Here is a 15,074-nt window from a genome sequence, read left to right on the forward strand (position 1 = left end):
CGACTGAGAAAGCCAACCCCAAATTGCTGGCACCAGTGGTTGTTCCTCTCCCCGTGGGGGAGCAGCCAGCGCGGGCCTTCCTGTGTGCGAGTCTGAGCTTCCTTCAGTCAGGCTTTCTCAGCTGGGGCGCACTGGTTCCACAGGGCTCTGGGAATGGTCTGAGGAAGCTGCGGTTCGGAAGGGCCGATGGGACTGGGGCATTAGCAGCTGGGCTCTGGCCTACTTGTGGGGGGCAGGGGCAGGGGTCAAGCACTTGCTGTTTTCATAGCCCGCTAGCAGCTAACACTTACATGGTAACGACCATGTGCCAAGTAACATTCCAAGTGCTTTACACCGCATGACCTTCATTCATTCTCACAGTCACTCTGGGAAGTAGATAATCTTACAGTCCCCTTTTACAGATGAGGAGACTGAGGTATAGAGAGGCCAGTCTTCCCTAGTGTGACCTTCCTTACCCCATTCTCAGGGACCCCATGAGGGACACACAAGGCTATGTCTCTGAAGTGGTGGTGATGTCATTGGTGGACCTCATCCCTCCATTTGGCGTAGGAATAGGAACCTTTCATGTGACACTGAAAACAAGGCTTAGCCCCATGGTAGAAGCTTACGATGCGGACTTAACTCTAGGGAAGACATGGGGTCAGTGTTGGTGCTTCCAAATCCCAGAGATAATGAGCTGTATCATAATTGGCTCATTTATACCAGAATTCCTTTCTGACACAAAGCCTTGTTTTCTTCATGTTCAGAAACAAAACCAACCCTATCTCTGTCCCCACGTCAGGGTTAGGGGATTTCTTTCTTTCTTTCTTGAGGCCTTACTTCCTGCTTCCCAGAAAGGCAGGCCCCTCTGGGTAACCGGCTCCTCTCCCACTTGCCCTTGCTAGCCCTCCTCCCACTGCCTTCCCAGAAGGAGAGTCCTTGGCCCTTTTTGGGGCTTCTTTCAGGGTTTCACAACCCTTGCCTTCCAGCCATGAAATTTGTATCTGGCTTTTCCCAAGATGATCCGTTGAGAAAAGCCTCCTTCCGCTTGCTGGCGCCTCCCTTCCCACTGCCTGCCCGGGTGAGTTTGGGAAGCATGGGAAGCCACTCCTTTCTGTCACTGAGGACAGCCTGGCTTGAGACTGTGCCTGCCAACATCGGTAGGGACCTGAGAAGGGAAAGGCCCCGGACATCTTCTCTGTCTGAGGTCAACTGGACTGTTCTACAGACTTTGGCTTTGGGACTCGGGGGATGCCTGTGGTCAGGTGTATTGGGTAGGGAGCTTTGCATTTCCATCACCTTCTGCTCCGATGCAGGGGACCTGAGGCAGTGATCCAGGCCCTCCTTCTCACTCTGCTGGGGTCTCCCTGCCTGAGGCTGGAGGACCTTTACGAAGGTCTCTGGGCCGCACAGCCTCCCAGAGAGGGGCAGTGCTCATGCGTGCATGTGCGCAGGCATGTTGGCAGGGTAAGGTCCCCGACTGTGAGAAAAGCGCTTTGTAGTTGAGGCACCTTTAAAAAGCAAACTAACCATCATTTCTGAGCCAGGTTTTTCAGTCTTCATGGGAATCATGCCAACAGCTTTTAAGGTGTTTTTTTGTTTGTTTGTTTGTTTTGTTTTGTTTTTTGCCTTTTTGCCTTAATTTCCTAAAGAATTAAGGCTTTGTAGTATGAATTCCCTGGTTGTGACTTTCTCCACTGCATAACCCCCCAACACACACACATGCTTGCACATATATTTCTCTCCACTTTTAGGAGTGTCTCTGCTCCCATCTGTTTGCCTTTTGGATGGGGTGACTTTGCTGCCTCTGCTCCCATCTTGAATAGCTTATAACCTGGCCAGGGAGTCATCCTTTAGAGAAACCTATGTTTTCTTTCACTCACCCTATGAGGCCCTTCTTAATTAGAGGAAGAAAATATCTAGTTTGCACCCAGTGAACTGAGTGAAAGGAGGTGAGTTTTCATCTGGGAAGACAGCTGGGCCGCTGGCACTCACGGCTCGCACACAGGGCAGTCAGGGGTGACCCTGCTCCAAGTTTTTAGCGTATCAGGGCCATGGCCAGCCCAGAGCCTGCATCTGTCACACCAGCTTCCCTCACCACTCCCACGCTGGGGAAGTACATTGTTTTCATGAAAAGAAGATCCAGAAGGAGACAGTCCTGCTCTCAGGGCCCCAGCCTGGTCCCGCAGGGCTAATAGGAGGAAGGGCCCAGGCCTCCAGGATTCACACGTGTCCCGCTGCGCACCTGCCTTTGGGTGCCTTTCTCACAGAGAACACAACGGAGGGGGCAGAATGAGGCGTGCCACAGCAAACCGGGCACAGGTACATTTCTGCTTGAACTCCTTTCTCTGCTCCACTTCCCTGGAGAGATGGAGCCGAGGCCACTGTTTACACCATAGCCTTGGAGTTCATGGCCAGCGTGTTGAATCCTCAGTCCACAGGGCAGCCCCCTTCTTCAGAGTCGCACAGTCAGAAGCGTTTTTATTGCCCATCTTTGATCCTCAGTGTCACCTAACACTTGAGCAGTGAGTCACTTCTCCAGGGAAGGGAAAAGGAAGGCTCAAAGGTGAGAGCTGGAGAGAGGAAATGACTCAGTGTCTCAGAAAACAGAAAGCCAAGTGCTCTGGGGAGAGTGGGCTCACTCAGGAAAGCTGGCCTCCTCATCTCCCACCCAAGTCAGAGGGCTGGGCTGGGGCCGGAGGTTCCTGGTGCCCCTAGTTAACTCCTCTGGTTGACGAAGGCACTCTCTCATCATCACGCCAGTTTCACTCCTTCTCTTGTCCTTGGCCACGTGCTGCCCCACTGTCCATCCTCACAGCCCGTCTTCTGGGCGCTTTCAACAAATTACCGTATTTATTCTTCGCTTGTGGGTGTTTACCAGGTAACAACCTTGTGTTTAGGAGTAGTTGTGGACCTGGGGCTTTACCCCCCATCCCACACCTCTACCCCATCCCAAGCCTGCCCCGAAGAGGGACCTTCAAGTGGTTCTTTCTCTGCAAAATTCAGAGCTTTTGTCAGCAATCTGAAAGCAAAAGGAATAATCTCCCAGCCAAGAGGCAGAAGCCAGAGGTTGGGCTGGCTCAGCAGGTCAAACCCAGGTCGCTGTTGAGCGGTTGCCAACCCTGGTGCCCTGGTTCCTGCTCCCAGGCATCCCCAAGGAGGAGGCCCCAAGTCGTGTGGTCAGTGCAGAAGTCACCCTGTCACAGGACTGGGACTGTGGCTAAAAGGAGTCTTGGTGGTCCAGCTCCTTTTCTTTCCACGCCTGCTGCCATTGATAGAACATGACCAATAAATACCCTTGGGCTAAGATGGAAAAATGAAGGCTTTTCAACCTAAAGAGACCCGGGCGGTGAGGAAACACGCACCCAGTTCTGTCAGTCTGTAAAATGTGGGCAGAGCGGACAGGGCTGTATACTGTAAACCATACAGTGCTAGGAAATCAGGAATCTATCTTGACACTGGAAGGAGAGAGTGTTTTAGGATATGTAAAAAGTCACCTTATGCAGTGGGAAGTATAAATATAGAATGTGTTACATAGACAGGTGGTAAAGAAGAAATAAAGGGAAAGATTCAGATTGATTCCTGAATTACCGAGGTGTGCATCTAAGCCATCCCATAATCTACCCCTCACTGTTCCCACTTCAGGAAGACTCCTGGGCCAGACAGGGTCTCACGGCTGAGCAGGCCGTTTTTATTGAGGATTGCAACATGCTGGGCCCTGTGGTGTGAGCTGCTGTTGTCCCCATTTTACAAATTAGAACACAGAGGCTTAGACAGATGATACGACTTACCTCGGGTCAGTAAGCTGGGAATAAGTGTCAGGGTTAGGATTCGAACCTTGGACTGTTTGATCCAGCCTTCTCCACCACTGGCGACAGCCTATGAAAGTGGATACATGTGGAGGGGCTTCGTGCCAATCCCTAGGAAAAGATAACTGGAAAGTAGGCCCTGGAAGTTTGCACACCACTGTACAGAGGAGAGCTGGTGTTTCAGTTTGCCTCGAAACCCATGAGGCTGTCAGGTCCATGGGCACTGTTTGGCTAAGAAAAGCATGTCCCCAAATACGGTAAAATCTGTTGGAGGATATACTCCACCAGAATGAGTGAGGAAGATATGCAGGGGACAGGAAATGGGGTCCAGCATGGGAAAGGGGTCAGGGGAATCACCAGGTAATGGCAAGCAGCAAGAACAGAAGGCAGCCAGTTCAGACGGGTCTCTGAAGGGAGGGCTTGGAAAAAGATAAAATTGATAAATCCCTGATGTATTTGAGTGTCTTCGGGAAATCTGTAGACCAGATTTAGGTTAGTTTAGGATTGAATTAGGGATAAACATGTAGAAAACCAAGACTGTTATTAAATCCAAGGAAAATAGAAAACTGCGCCAGAAAAGTAAAGTATAATTTTCTGAAAGTATACATGATAGTATAGTACATGCCTCAGTTGTAGATAGCACTGGTTTCATACAATAGTGTAGACACTTGACGCTGATCCAGACAAACTGGGGATGCCGTTCTCCTGGGAAGAGGAGGGTGGGAGGGGGGTACGGACGAGAGTTAAGACCTCATATTCCTTTGTAGGAAGTCAGTAGGTGAAGCCAGAGAGGGGGAAATAGGGTAGTCGAAGTGAAGCATGTTAGAAGTCTGGAGGGGCGCCTGGGTGTCTCAGTGGGTTAAGTGTCTGCCTTCAGCTCAGGTCATGATCTCAAGGTCCCAGGATTGAGCCCCACATTGGGCCCCCTGCTCAATGGGGAGCCTGCTTCTCCCTCTGCCTGCCACTCCCCCTGCTTGTGCTCACTCACTCTCTGACAAATAAAATCTTAGGAAGGAAGGAAGGACGTCAGTCGGTCTGGAGAAAATACCAAAAGAGTCCACTAACAGAGATGAGAGTGGTTGTCTCTGAAGAGCAGGGTCAGAAGACCCTGTGACTCTTTAAACTTTAAAAAGAATTGTAAATAAAAGTCCAAGAAGGGATGTCGTAGGAGCGGTTACAGCTTGGCCCACCCAGTGAAGGGAGAGAATAACCCGCTCCGACTGGAAATCACAGAATTAGCACCGAGGCCACCCGGGTCGTGCAGAGATGCTTCCCCTGCGCTGGCACCGAGCGAGGAGCTGAGGATTAGCAGCTGTAACCACCTGACAGCCTCCTGAGAGCTGCTTTTTGGGCGTAAAGGGGCCAACAAGGGGTACTTATCCAGCCATGGAGGCAGACTGGACATGGAGTGGAAGTGGCAGGGCACTGGAAGAAAGCACCTTGGGCAGAGTGAGATCAGGAAGGAAAACCCTGTGCCCTGTCATCCCCAGATGGAGAGTCCCCGCAGGCTTTAAGGGTGTTAAGGGAAAAGGTGGGTGTTAAGGGAAAAGGTGGTTCTGTGGCTAAGATTGGAAGATGCTGGCTTACATAGAATGAAACTGGCTAGTTTGGCCTCTCCTGTCCTCCTCAGTCCTCAAAATGCCAACATTTTAGTCTTTCATCTGAGACACAAGTGTGTTACATCCAGCCCTTGCCCCATCTGCCTTTCTAGAAGCTTCCCTTAAATTAAAATTCCATCAAATACCCTTTGGGAAGTCCTGCCTTGACTTCTAGGAAGCCGCTGTTTTGTTTTGCTTTGTTTTTAAGAATTCAGGGGAAAAAAAAAAATCAGTGTGTCTTCATGGCCTTGAAACCCCAGAAGGAAAGCCCATTTAGAGGGTTAGGAGGTTCTTAAGGAGAAACATTGTGGTTGTTTTAGTTGGCCTCAAGAAGACCTGGGGATTTCGTCTCAGTCCTTTATTCGTTCACTGTGTAACCTTGGGCTAGTTATTTAAGTCTCTGAGTTTCAGTTTCCTCATCTGTAAAATGGGGAAAGTAATACCTCTTGATAGAGTCGCCATAAAAATGAAAGAAAGGAAGCAAAGTACTGAAAGGGTTTAGCCGAGAAGCTGGGCCCAGAGTCTACATTCAGTAAAAGGCACCTCTTAACAACATATTGTGACCAGTCCCCTGGAAACTAGAACGATGTGTTATACCTCCAGGGACCAGGATAGGTATGTAGAGAATCCTTTACATAACTCAGATTTCTTGAAGAATTTTAACAAAATATGGGAGGAGAAGTATGTATTACCAGCATAGATTATTAAGGAACAGCGTCAAGAAAAGCTGAACTCAAGAAGAACTGAGTCTTTTGCAAAAAAGTGCTATGACTAGCAAAAAGGACTTTATTTTTTATACTTCTGTTTGAAACAACCAGAAGAAGAAAGTGTAGGCCCTGTTGTTTGGACAGAGTAACTTTAATCTGGCAGAGAGAAAGCAAGATTTACCCAAGTTCTGTTATGCTTCCATCTCAAAAAGAATGGTTATCAGAGTAGTTAGAGTCACCTAGGCATCCATGAGAAGACTGAAGCCATGATTTCAGGCTTCCTGGCCCACATGTCTTGTGCCCCAGAACACTGGGCGAATTGGCAAATGAGATTTATGAAGCCGGTGTCAGTAATCAAGGGAGTAAGAGAGAGGTGTTGGCAGACTGAAAGCACTCCGAAGTTTCAAAATGCAAAAAGCATCTCGCACTCTCCAAACTAGTGCACGTAGTGTCCACTCTCAGGGAAAATTCTGGACTAGACTATTCAATAGGCAGGCTGTGAATGCTCTTTGAAGAGGAACAGGGAGCCCTGAGAGTCACTGTGGATTCATGAAGAGTCAGACCTGCCAGACCATTCTCATCTATTTTTAGAAATAGTTACCAGGTCACCTCGCTGGCTTAGTTGGAAGGGCATGGGACTCTTAATCTCGGACTGTGAGTTCGAGTCCCACGTTGGGTGTAGAGGTTATGTAAATGAATAAATGAAAACTTTTTTTTTAAATTTACCTTAAAAAACAAAGAAGAAACAGTTACCTATTTCAACGTGGTAGACAAAGGAAGTACTATAGACCTTCTTTAGGGTTTAGCAAGACATTTTCAGAATGTCTTCTGACATCACTGTTGGCAAGACAGAGAAATGTCCACAGAGCATCCAGGAAGGCGAAGGGCTTGGTGATGGGATGGTTGGGTTGATTTTTTTTTTTTTAAGATTTTATTTATTTATTTGAGAGAGAGAGTATGAGAAGGGGGAGGATCAGAGGGAGAAGCAGACTCCCTGCCAAGCAGGGAGTCCGATGTGGGACTCGATCCCAGGACTCCAGGACCATGACCCGAGCCGAAGGCAGTCGCCCAACCAACTGAGCCACCCAGGCGCCCGGTTGGGTTGATTTGTAATTGGTTGGATGAGCATACCCAAAGGGCAATGATGTCAGTCTGTCAGCCTGTCTGCTTGGCCCTACCCTGTTCACAGCTTAATCAGAGCCTGGGATGAGGACATTGATGGTGAGCTTAGCACTTCTGTCAGGGATATGAAGTCAGGGGGAACGCCAGTATGAAGGATGCCGGAGTCAGTTTTCAGAAATACCTGGAGCGCCTGAAACAGTAGCCAGAAAATGCAGAGTTGGCCTCTTAGCACCAGCTAATCCCCAGTACATACAAGATGGGGAGAAGAGGTCCAAGCGCAGGCCGCGGGAGAGAGCCTAAGGGAGCTGCGGTTGGCAGAGGGTGTGCCGTAAGAGCTGGTAGTATGATGGGGTTTCAAAGAATAGACAATTTGATGACAGTTTTAATAGAAATAAAGTTTCCCAAATAAGAAAGCTCATAGTCCCTCTTTGATCTGCACTGGTTAGACCACATGCTGGATTTATTTCCACACGCGACATTGATTTCTGGACATGACACTCTGGCTTTGACGAGCTAGAGTAAATGCAAGCGCACGTGACTTGGATGGCTAGAAGATTTCAGAACCGTGTCTCAAGAATATAGTTGAAATTTGGGGCCACAAATACTGGAAACGAGAAACTGATGGTGGTCTGTGAGAGCAGCCTCGGGGATTTGAAAGGCTGTCACGGGAGGAAGGATTAAACCATTTCTGGGCAGCCTGAGGTTCGGGAGATGAGAATTGCAGGAAGACCATTGTGCTCTGAAGAGGGAAGATGGTCCTGCAGCACCTCCCTCAGCAGAACAAAAGCCTCACGGGTTTTTGTTGGCCTGTAGTGGTGCCTTCCCAGAGGCCCAGTGGTTCACCAGGGCCTGTAGGATCTGTTCAGGGAGTCAGGAGCCCTTCAAGCCCCATCTCAGAAGTCCTGTCTCCCAAGATCAGGGCAAAGACCTTCGCTCAGAAGTGGGGACTGACTTGGCCAGAGGCAGTTGGTAAAGGCAGATAATTCCCTATTAAGCTATCAGCATTCTTTTATTTTATTTATTTATTTGACAGAGGTCACAAGTAGGCAGAGAGGCAGGCAGAGAGAGAGGAGGAAGCAGGCTCCCTGCTGAGCAGAAAGCCCAATGCGGGGCTCGATCCCAGGACCCTGGGACCATGACCTGAGCCGAAGGCAGAGGCTTTAACCCACTGAGCCCACTAAGGCGCCCCTAAGCTATCAACATTCTTGTAGGAAGAGCAGACAGATTTCTAGAGACGGTCACCTAACATCCTGTTAATGCATTCCAGATGTATTTTGAACACCTACTACATCCCCAGGCACCGTTAAATGCTTCCTGTGGGTCATCTTGTTTAATCCTTATAACGAAAGGGTATTATTATCTATCCCCATCAAGAGGATATTGACGCTTAGAGAGTGGGTAAGTCATTTGCCTGAGCTCCTGTGAAGAGTCGAACCCAGAACCTATGTGTTAGCCATTCTGCCACCTGGAGCGGTGACTCATCCTCCCTCCCCTGGGCCCATATCCCTAGCAGTCCCCAGGGGGTGTAGGGTGTGCTTCCCTGGGAGCCCTTCTCCCTTCCAGCCCCCTGAAGCTCTGCCTTCTCCTCCACTGGGAACTCAGAGAGAAAACAGCCCAACTGAAAAATTAGGCCATGCTGGCGAGCACAGTACTTATTTTTTTATGATTAAGATTAAGCTGACAACCATGCAAAACATTGCAAACCTGTGTCGGCTACAGATTTAATACCTCGCCCAGCCCACACAAATAATTCATGCTTCTGCATCGATGTCCAGAAAAAACAAATCAGCAGAAAGCTGGGCTCCTGCGTGTGTGTGTGTGTGTGTGTGTGTGTGTGTGTGGAACGGCCGCGTTTCCATTGAAGCAGCATGCCGGAAATACCCAAGCTCCAGGATTGCAGATCTAGCATTTTGCAATTTTTTTTTCTCTTAAAAGATTAAAGTACGTTTTCAAATGATTGAAGGTTGGTGGGAGGTGTAAATGTGGGCACTTGTCACATTAATTCTTCAGATGATTAAGTTCTTTTCCATTTCTTTAAAGCTGTTTGCAGTTGGGTTTGATGTCCTCGTTCTGGGTGAGTGTGTTGTAGCAGTTACCAAGGTGACTTTAGCTGACTTTCAACAATTTATTTTTCCCTCCAGCGTGAGATGTCTCTAGCCCTGTGTGCTGTTGATTCTTCTCTCCCAGCCCCCTGCCCCCACCCCAGTTGCTATTCATCAGCATTTTTGCTTGTGCCAGAGAAGCAGCGATCCTGATCCTCCCATGGGCCCCACAGGCTCCGAGGCCCCGCCCGGCAGCCAGGCTTCGGCCCCTTTCGGGCACATGGTGGTAGGTCTGTGTGCAGGGCCAGTGGTCGGAGATGGCATGGGGAGGCAACTGTGAGAATCACACCCTGGCTCTTCCCCTTAAACTCACTGTGAGCTCAGTCTTGTCACCTCACCTCTCAGAGCCTCCATTTTCTCATCTGTGAGAGAAGGATTGATCATAGACCATGCGCGGGCTGCTCACTGTAAGGACTCAGCCAGGGAGTGTGTGGGCTCCTTGCTCTGGAGCAGAGCAGAACTCAGAACTCTTCTGCTCTTGCCTAGGCCCTGAGGGCCGCCATGGAGAAATGATGGTGGGCGCTGTCATCCTCAGAAGGGAGACATAGCAGCCGGCGTGTGAGGAAAAGAGGTCTAGTCCGAGGTCCCAGGGCTCCCACGCTGGCCTGCCACAAACCGCCTCTGTGGCCTTGGACTCGTTACGGTCTCTCTTTTGCAAAAGGAAGAAGTAGACTAAACCACCTCAGAGTTTCCTTGCAGTCTTGAACTTCCATGACCGTCTGGACCATAGCATTGGTCTCCTTCGCAGGTCTTGTGAAAGGGTTTGTCAAAGGAGAAGCCAGGGCAGAGGGCAGTTTCAGAATTCACTTTGGCAAACCAGAGGAAGAGACTACTTTGTGAAAGAGCCTTTATATCTGGGGGTAGATCCGCACAGCTGTGGGAATGGTTCCCATTAGCTCGGGGGCTTTTATAAACCACTGCCTTGGCAGGGCCCTGGGCTGTCCAATGCTACCCGCCATCCTTTTGCCTGCTGACCTCACACCTTCCCTCCAGGGAGGTTCTCTGCCTGATGGGGTGCCTCCTTGGCCACAGGTCCCAGTGCTCAGCCCCCCAGCATGTAAGGGGGTTAGGCCTGCCCCTCATTGGCTGGCTGACTGTGGGCCTAGACATCCTGGATGGCTCCTGCCCCTTGAATAATAAATAACTAGAGCTTCTCGCCCAGTATTTTGATGGACATTTGGGGAATTGTTCTGAGATTCACAGCCCAAACCAGGATCCGGCCTTTTGAATAGGATCAGTGGGTAAACACTTATTTCCGGCTGAGGCTGATTTGAGAGGCTGTCAATGGGGGCAGCTGAATTTGAAAGAGCCTATCTTAGATTGCAAAGGGACCCCGTGGCCCAGTTGTGGGATGAGCTCTTGGTGGGAAGCAGGACAGGAGGGAGCATGAGGCAGCAGTGACAGTACACTGTGGCCAAGGCCATAGTCGAGAGGAATCTGGTACATGGCTCCTGGGGCCTCAAAACCCAGCAGTATGGTGGCCTGGTTCTGCCGCCCAGCCGGGCCCACTAGTCTGACTCCTGAGAGTCTGGTTTCCACCCCCTCCCTGAGGATTATATCATTTCCTGGTCAGATGGAGGCTGTGTATGTCACTGCAGCTCCTGGCCATCAGTGGGATCGTGCCTGCTCAGAACCTGCGGAAAGTCACAGCCTTTTTAGGGTCAGCTGGAAGGAAGCTCTTGGAGCTGCGCCTCCTGCTACTCTAGCACTCCAGCTTTGGGGAACTTGGGAACCAGGGCTCCTGGGCAGGGGAAGAAGGGCTCCAAGATGCTCCTGCTGTTGTGTAGGGAAGACCAAGCCACTGTGACATAAGCTTTCACGTAGTGTGTTGGCCAAAGATGAGGCTTTAGCACCCGATCTAACTGCAACCAGATCCCAGCTCCGTATTCCCTACAGGGTGACCTGGACAAGTCACTTAACCTCTCTGATCCCCAATTCCTATCCATAAAAGGGATGTAACAGTAGTACCCACCTCATGGGGATGTTGAGAGGAGTGGTCCATGAAAAGAGCTTTGCACAGCAGCTGGCGTTTGGCAAGCACACAGCAGACGGTGGCTGCTGTTGTCACTGTCCTCCATCACCATCATTGTTGTTATTCAGGAGCTCAGCCTGACAGACTCCCATCTTGCTCCTCCCCATGGCATTGACCTTGTGCCGAACCTCTTCCTCTGCTTGCCTTGCAGGAGCCGCAAAGACAGCCTGGAAAGTGACAGCTCCACGGCCATCGTTCCCCACGAGCTGATCCGCACACGACAGCTTGAGAGTGTGCATCTGAAATTCAACCAGGAGTCAGGGGCTCTCATTCCCCTCTGCCTAAGGTGAGCCCCACGGCACACAGCTTGTCCTCAGGGAGCCGAAGGCCTCTGCTTGCCTTCTCCCCCACACCTGGGTGGAGTCTGCCCCCCACCCCCAGAGGAGAACCTGTCCAGCAGTTCTGTCTTGGGCCTGTGGGGGGATCCTGTGGACTCGAGCCAGCCTATAGCCCCCACTGGGCTGAAGAACACTCGTGTGTCCAGAGAGGTGACCTCGGTGCCGCTCCCTTAGGAGGGTTCAGCCGCCGGACAAACTTGGATGCCCCCCGCCATCCCACAAGCCTGGAGTCGGTCACACTGGGGGGCAGGGCAGCAGCTCTGGTGGGTTGGACTCTTATTTTCTTCACTCGTTGCTTTTCCCGTGCAAAACACTCCATTCTCCAAACTCCATGGCCAGCACAACAGACTCCTGGAGGGACTGAGAAGCCCAGCTGTGTCCTTTCTGCTGCTGGCTGCAGTGCCAGAATCCTAGCCCCGTGGCCAGAATTCCCACTCTGCTTGGGGACACTGCCCTGGGCCGAGTCTGCTCCGCTGGCTTCTTGCAGAGCCCTTGGGGCTTCCACCCTCACTGTTATAGCAGGGAGGTGACCAGAATAACTCTAAACTCAGATGACGGCGACAAGGAAGAAGGGGGTTGCCCTGGTTCGGTCCCCCCCCCCATGGTCCCCAGAGCCTGAGGAAGGAGTTTGGATGCTAACCAGCACTGGCCAGCCACCCTGGGCAACAGGGCAAAGATAGCAAGTGGTCGGAATGAATGGAAGCAGGGAAGGCCCCCCCCCACCAGGACCCCAGCCATCTCCTCCCCAGCTCCCTTTCTGGCTCAAGCTCAGGACCGTTTGACTGGTGAAGGGTTAATCTGAGGCAGCCTGGGAAAGCCAAGAGCAGGCTGGGCTTCCTTTGCTGACTGGCATCTCTGCCTCACTGGTTGTCCCTGCCTGCCCTTCCCCCAGGTGTATTTCCAGATTGGGGATTAACAGTCACTTCTTTTGGCTTCCTCAGAGTGTCCCCATTTGGCGTCAGCCTTTATTACTATTACTATTACTATTTATTATTATTATTGTTATTATTATTATTATTACTGCTACTGCTCTTATTATTATTTATTTGTCTGTCTTGAGGTCGGCTTGTGGCCTTAGGGCTAGCCATTTTGACCTTGTGAGAGAGCCCATGAGCAGGTGGAAGACTGGCGCGGACACAGGGCTTGTGCTGGGAAGGCACCATGCCATCCTCCCAGGGGCTTGGCGAATTTTAGATGCTACTTCACCGCTGCCCTCAAAACAGAGGGGACATGACCCCACTTTTAGTTGTGAGCATGACCTTGTGCCCATTGCTAACTGCCCTCTCTGGCCTCAGTTTCCTCACCGGGACATAGGTGTCCTCCACTCCTCCCGCAGGCCCCCTGAATGCTGATCTGATGTCTCTACTGGCCTTGAGCGCTTCAGAGCAGGGGCAGTAGCGAACTCGGGAGAGGCTTCTCTGGGAAGGTGCTGAAGTGAGCATGTCCGGTTACAGGCCCCTGTTGGTGGGCAGGTGGGCAGGCAGGAGGGCATTTGCCAGGCACCCTGTCCCTTGGCCAGGCCTGCTGCTCACAGTCTCTGTGTTCCCACCCCCAGGGGCAGGCTCCTGCACGGACGGCACTTTACATATAAAAGTATCACAGGTGACATGGCCATCACATTCGTTTCCACGGGAGTGGAAGGCGCCTTTGCCACTGAGGAGCACCCTTACGCAGCCCATGGACCCTGGTTACAAGTGAGAAGGCTCATTTTCTTCTCCCTACCTTCTTTCCGTGGGCTCTTCCCACACCCGCCTCCTCCCTCTCCTCCCTTGGCAGCTCTCGGTGGCTCCCTTCCAGAGGGGCTGGTAGTGGGAAGCCGTGTGGAGTGTGGCTGCTGCTGCCTGTCCCATCGGCTCTAAGAGCACTTCCTGGCCAATCCCCACCCCATCACCTGAGACACCAGGGATAACTGTCTAGGCCCTGGCCATTGGTTTGCCAGGGAAATCCAGATTTGAAAGATGTGAGACTTTCCGCACCCTGGGTGAACCAAAGGCCAGGACACCTGACGGTGAAATGGGATAGGAGGAAGGATGGAAGCCAGTCTCAAGTGGCTCTGTGGAAATCCCACCAGAATTCCTAGAAAATGGAGTGTGTGGGCCTGGACTGGGGCTGGGATGGGCAGGCCTCAGCAGACAGAGCCTCCCCACTCCCTGCATCTAATGGCTCTCCTGTTCCTCCTAATGGAAACCCAGCTTTTCGGCACAGAAACCTGCTGGCTTGTCCAGAACACTTTGTCCTTCCTTGGCTCTTCTGGCTGGAGCACAGCTCCAGAGCTGCTGCCAGGCAGGGTGCTGGGGCCTGAGAGCCATGGGCCTCCTCCCCAGCCCCCATGCTGTCCCAGGGCTCTAACGGGGAGTTGGCTGGTCCAGCATGCTCCCAGACATATTAGGGGAATGACATCCTTTCTTCTTTGTTTGTTGAGGGTATGAGAGGAAAGCACTCTATCTTCTCTATCTCAGGAGTTATCAAGAAAGGGGATCTGACCCTAATCCAGAAATTGACTGTGCTTGTTTTTGGTGTGGTGGAGGGGAGGTTGTAGTAGAGGAGAAGGGAATTCTGCTGGTTTTGTGGGTTTAGCCCAGTGTGGGGGGTCTATGAAACATACTTACTGGTAATGTGGGCGTGTGTGTGTGTGTGTGTGTGTGTGTGAGAGAGAGAGAGAGAGAGAGAGAGCTTGCAGCTGAATTTCTCCTCCTTCAGGCCTCTTCCCCCCTCCCCCGCAAAATACTAACCCTTAATTAAAACAAACAGCAAACAAAGGACACCAACCACACTCCTCAGACTAAGCGAGGTAGAAAGCTAGTGCTTTAGCAATATTGTGTTCCATAAATTATCTTGCCTTTTTCCACAGTTATTACATTGTTTCATAACAAAATTACTTTGAACCATAAAGTTATAAATACATTTTAAAAGTCCCACTTGGTAACATTAGATTTCTGTCCATGTGGGCTTGGTAGTTACTGTAGCAGAAGCTCTGAAGCATAACATTAGAAACTAGCCCGGTGCAAGTGGAAAAGGCCTCCCCACCCGCCCCAGCCGTGTCCCAGGAAGGCCAGGCTGCTTCTGCGGAGAGGAGGAGGGCTGCCTCTTCCCCGGGGAGAGCTGGTAAGGAAAGGGAAAGTGGGGACCCAGCGGGAGAACCCAGCATCCCCTGAGAGTCGAGAGTTCCCAGGTCATCATTCCTAGTAGGTGACTGTGCTCATAGGTCTCAGAAGTGTCCTCAGATAGCATGTCCTCAGATACACAGAAATGTGTACTGAAGATTCTGGCCCATGTTCCTGGGAAAGTAGGGACCAGGGTCTCCCCAAACTCAAGAAGAAATTCTCCCCTCCCCCATTACATCTTACATCTTCACCTCTGAGCCTGTCCCTGGAGTCTTGCCATCCT

General features: G+C 51.1%; 1 protein-coding gene across 3 annotated transcripts in view; it reads left to right on the forward strand.

The window, feature by feature from the left end:
* The window catches only part of SUFU (SUFU negative regulator of hedgehog signaling), a 115,904-nt gene that overhangs the window by 87,463 nt on the left and 13,367 nt on the right, over positions 1 to 15,074 (forward strand). For 2 of the 3 annotated variants that reach the window (XM_047701804.1, XM_047701805.1), the window contains exons 9-10: positions 11,501 to 11,635; positions 13,243 to 13,381. In XM_047701804.1, the coding sequence (XP_047557760.1) occupies positions 11,501 to 11,635; positions 13,243 to 13,381 (274 nt within the window). The remainder of the gene's footprint in view (positions 1 to 11,500; positions 11,636 to 13,242; positions 13,382 to 15,074) is intronic. The other variant, XR_007122629.1, reaches the window with a different exon arrangement.

Source organism: Lutra lutra, chromosome 14 (genome assembly GCF_902655055.1).
Source record: "Lutra lutra chromosome 14, mLutLut1.2, whole genome shotgun sequence".
Lineage (NCBI taxonomy): Eukaryota > Metazoa > Chordata > Mammalia > Carnivora > Mustelidae > Lutra > Lutra lutra.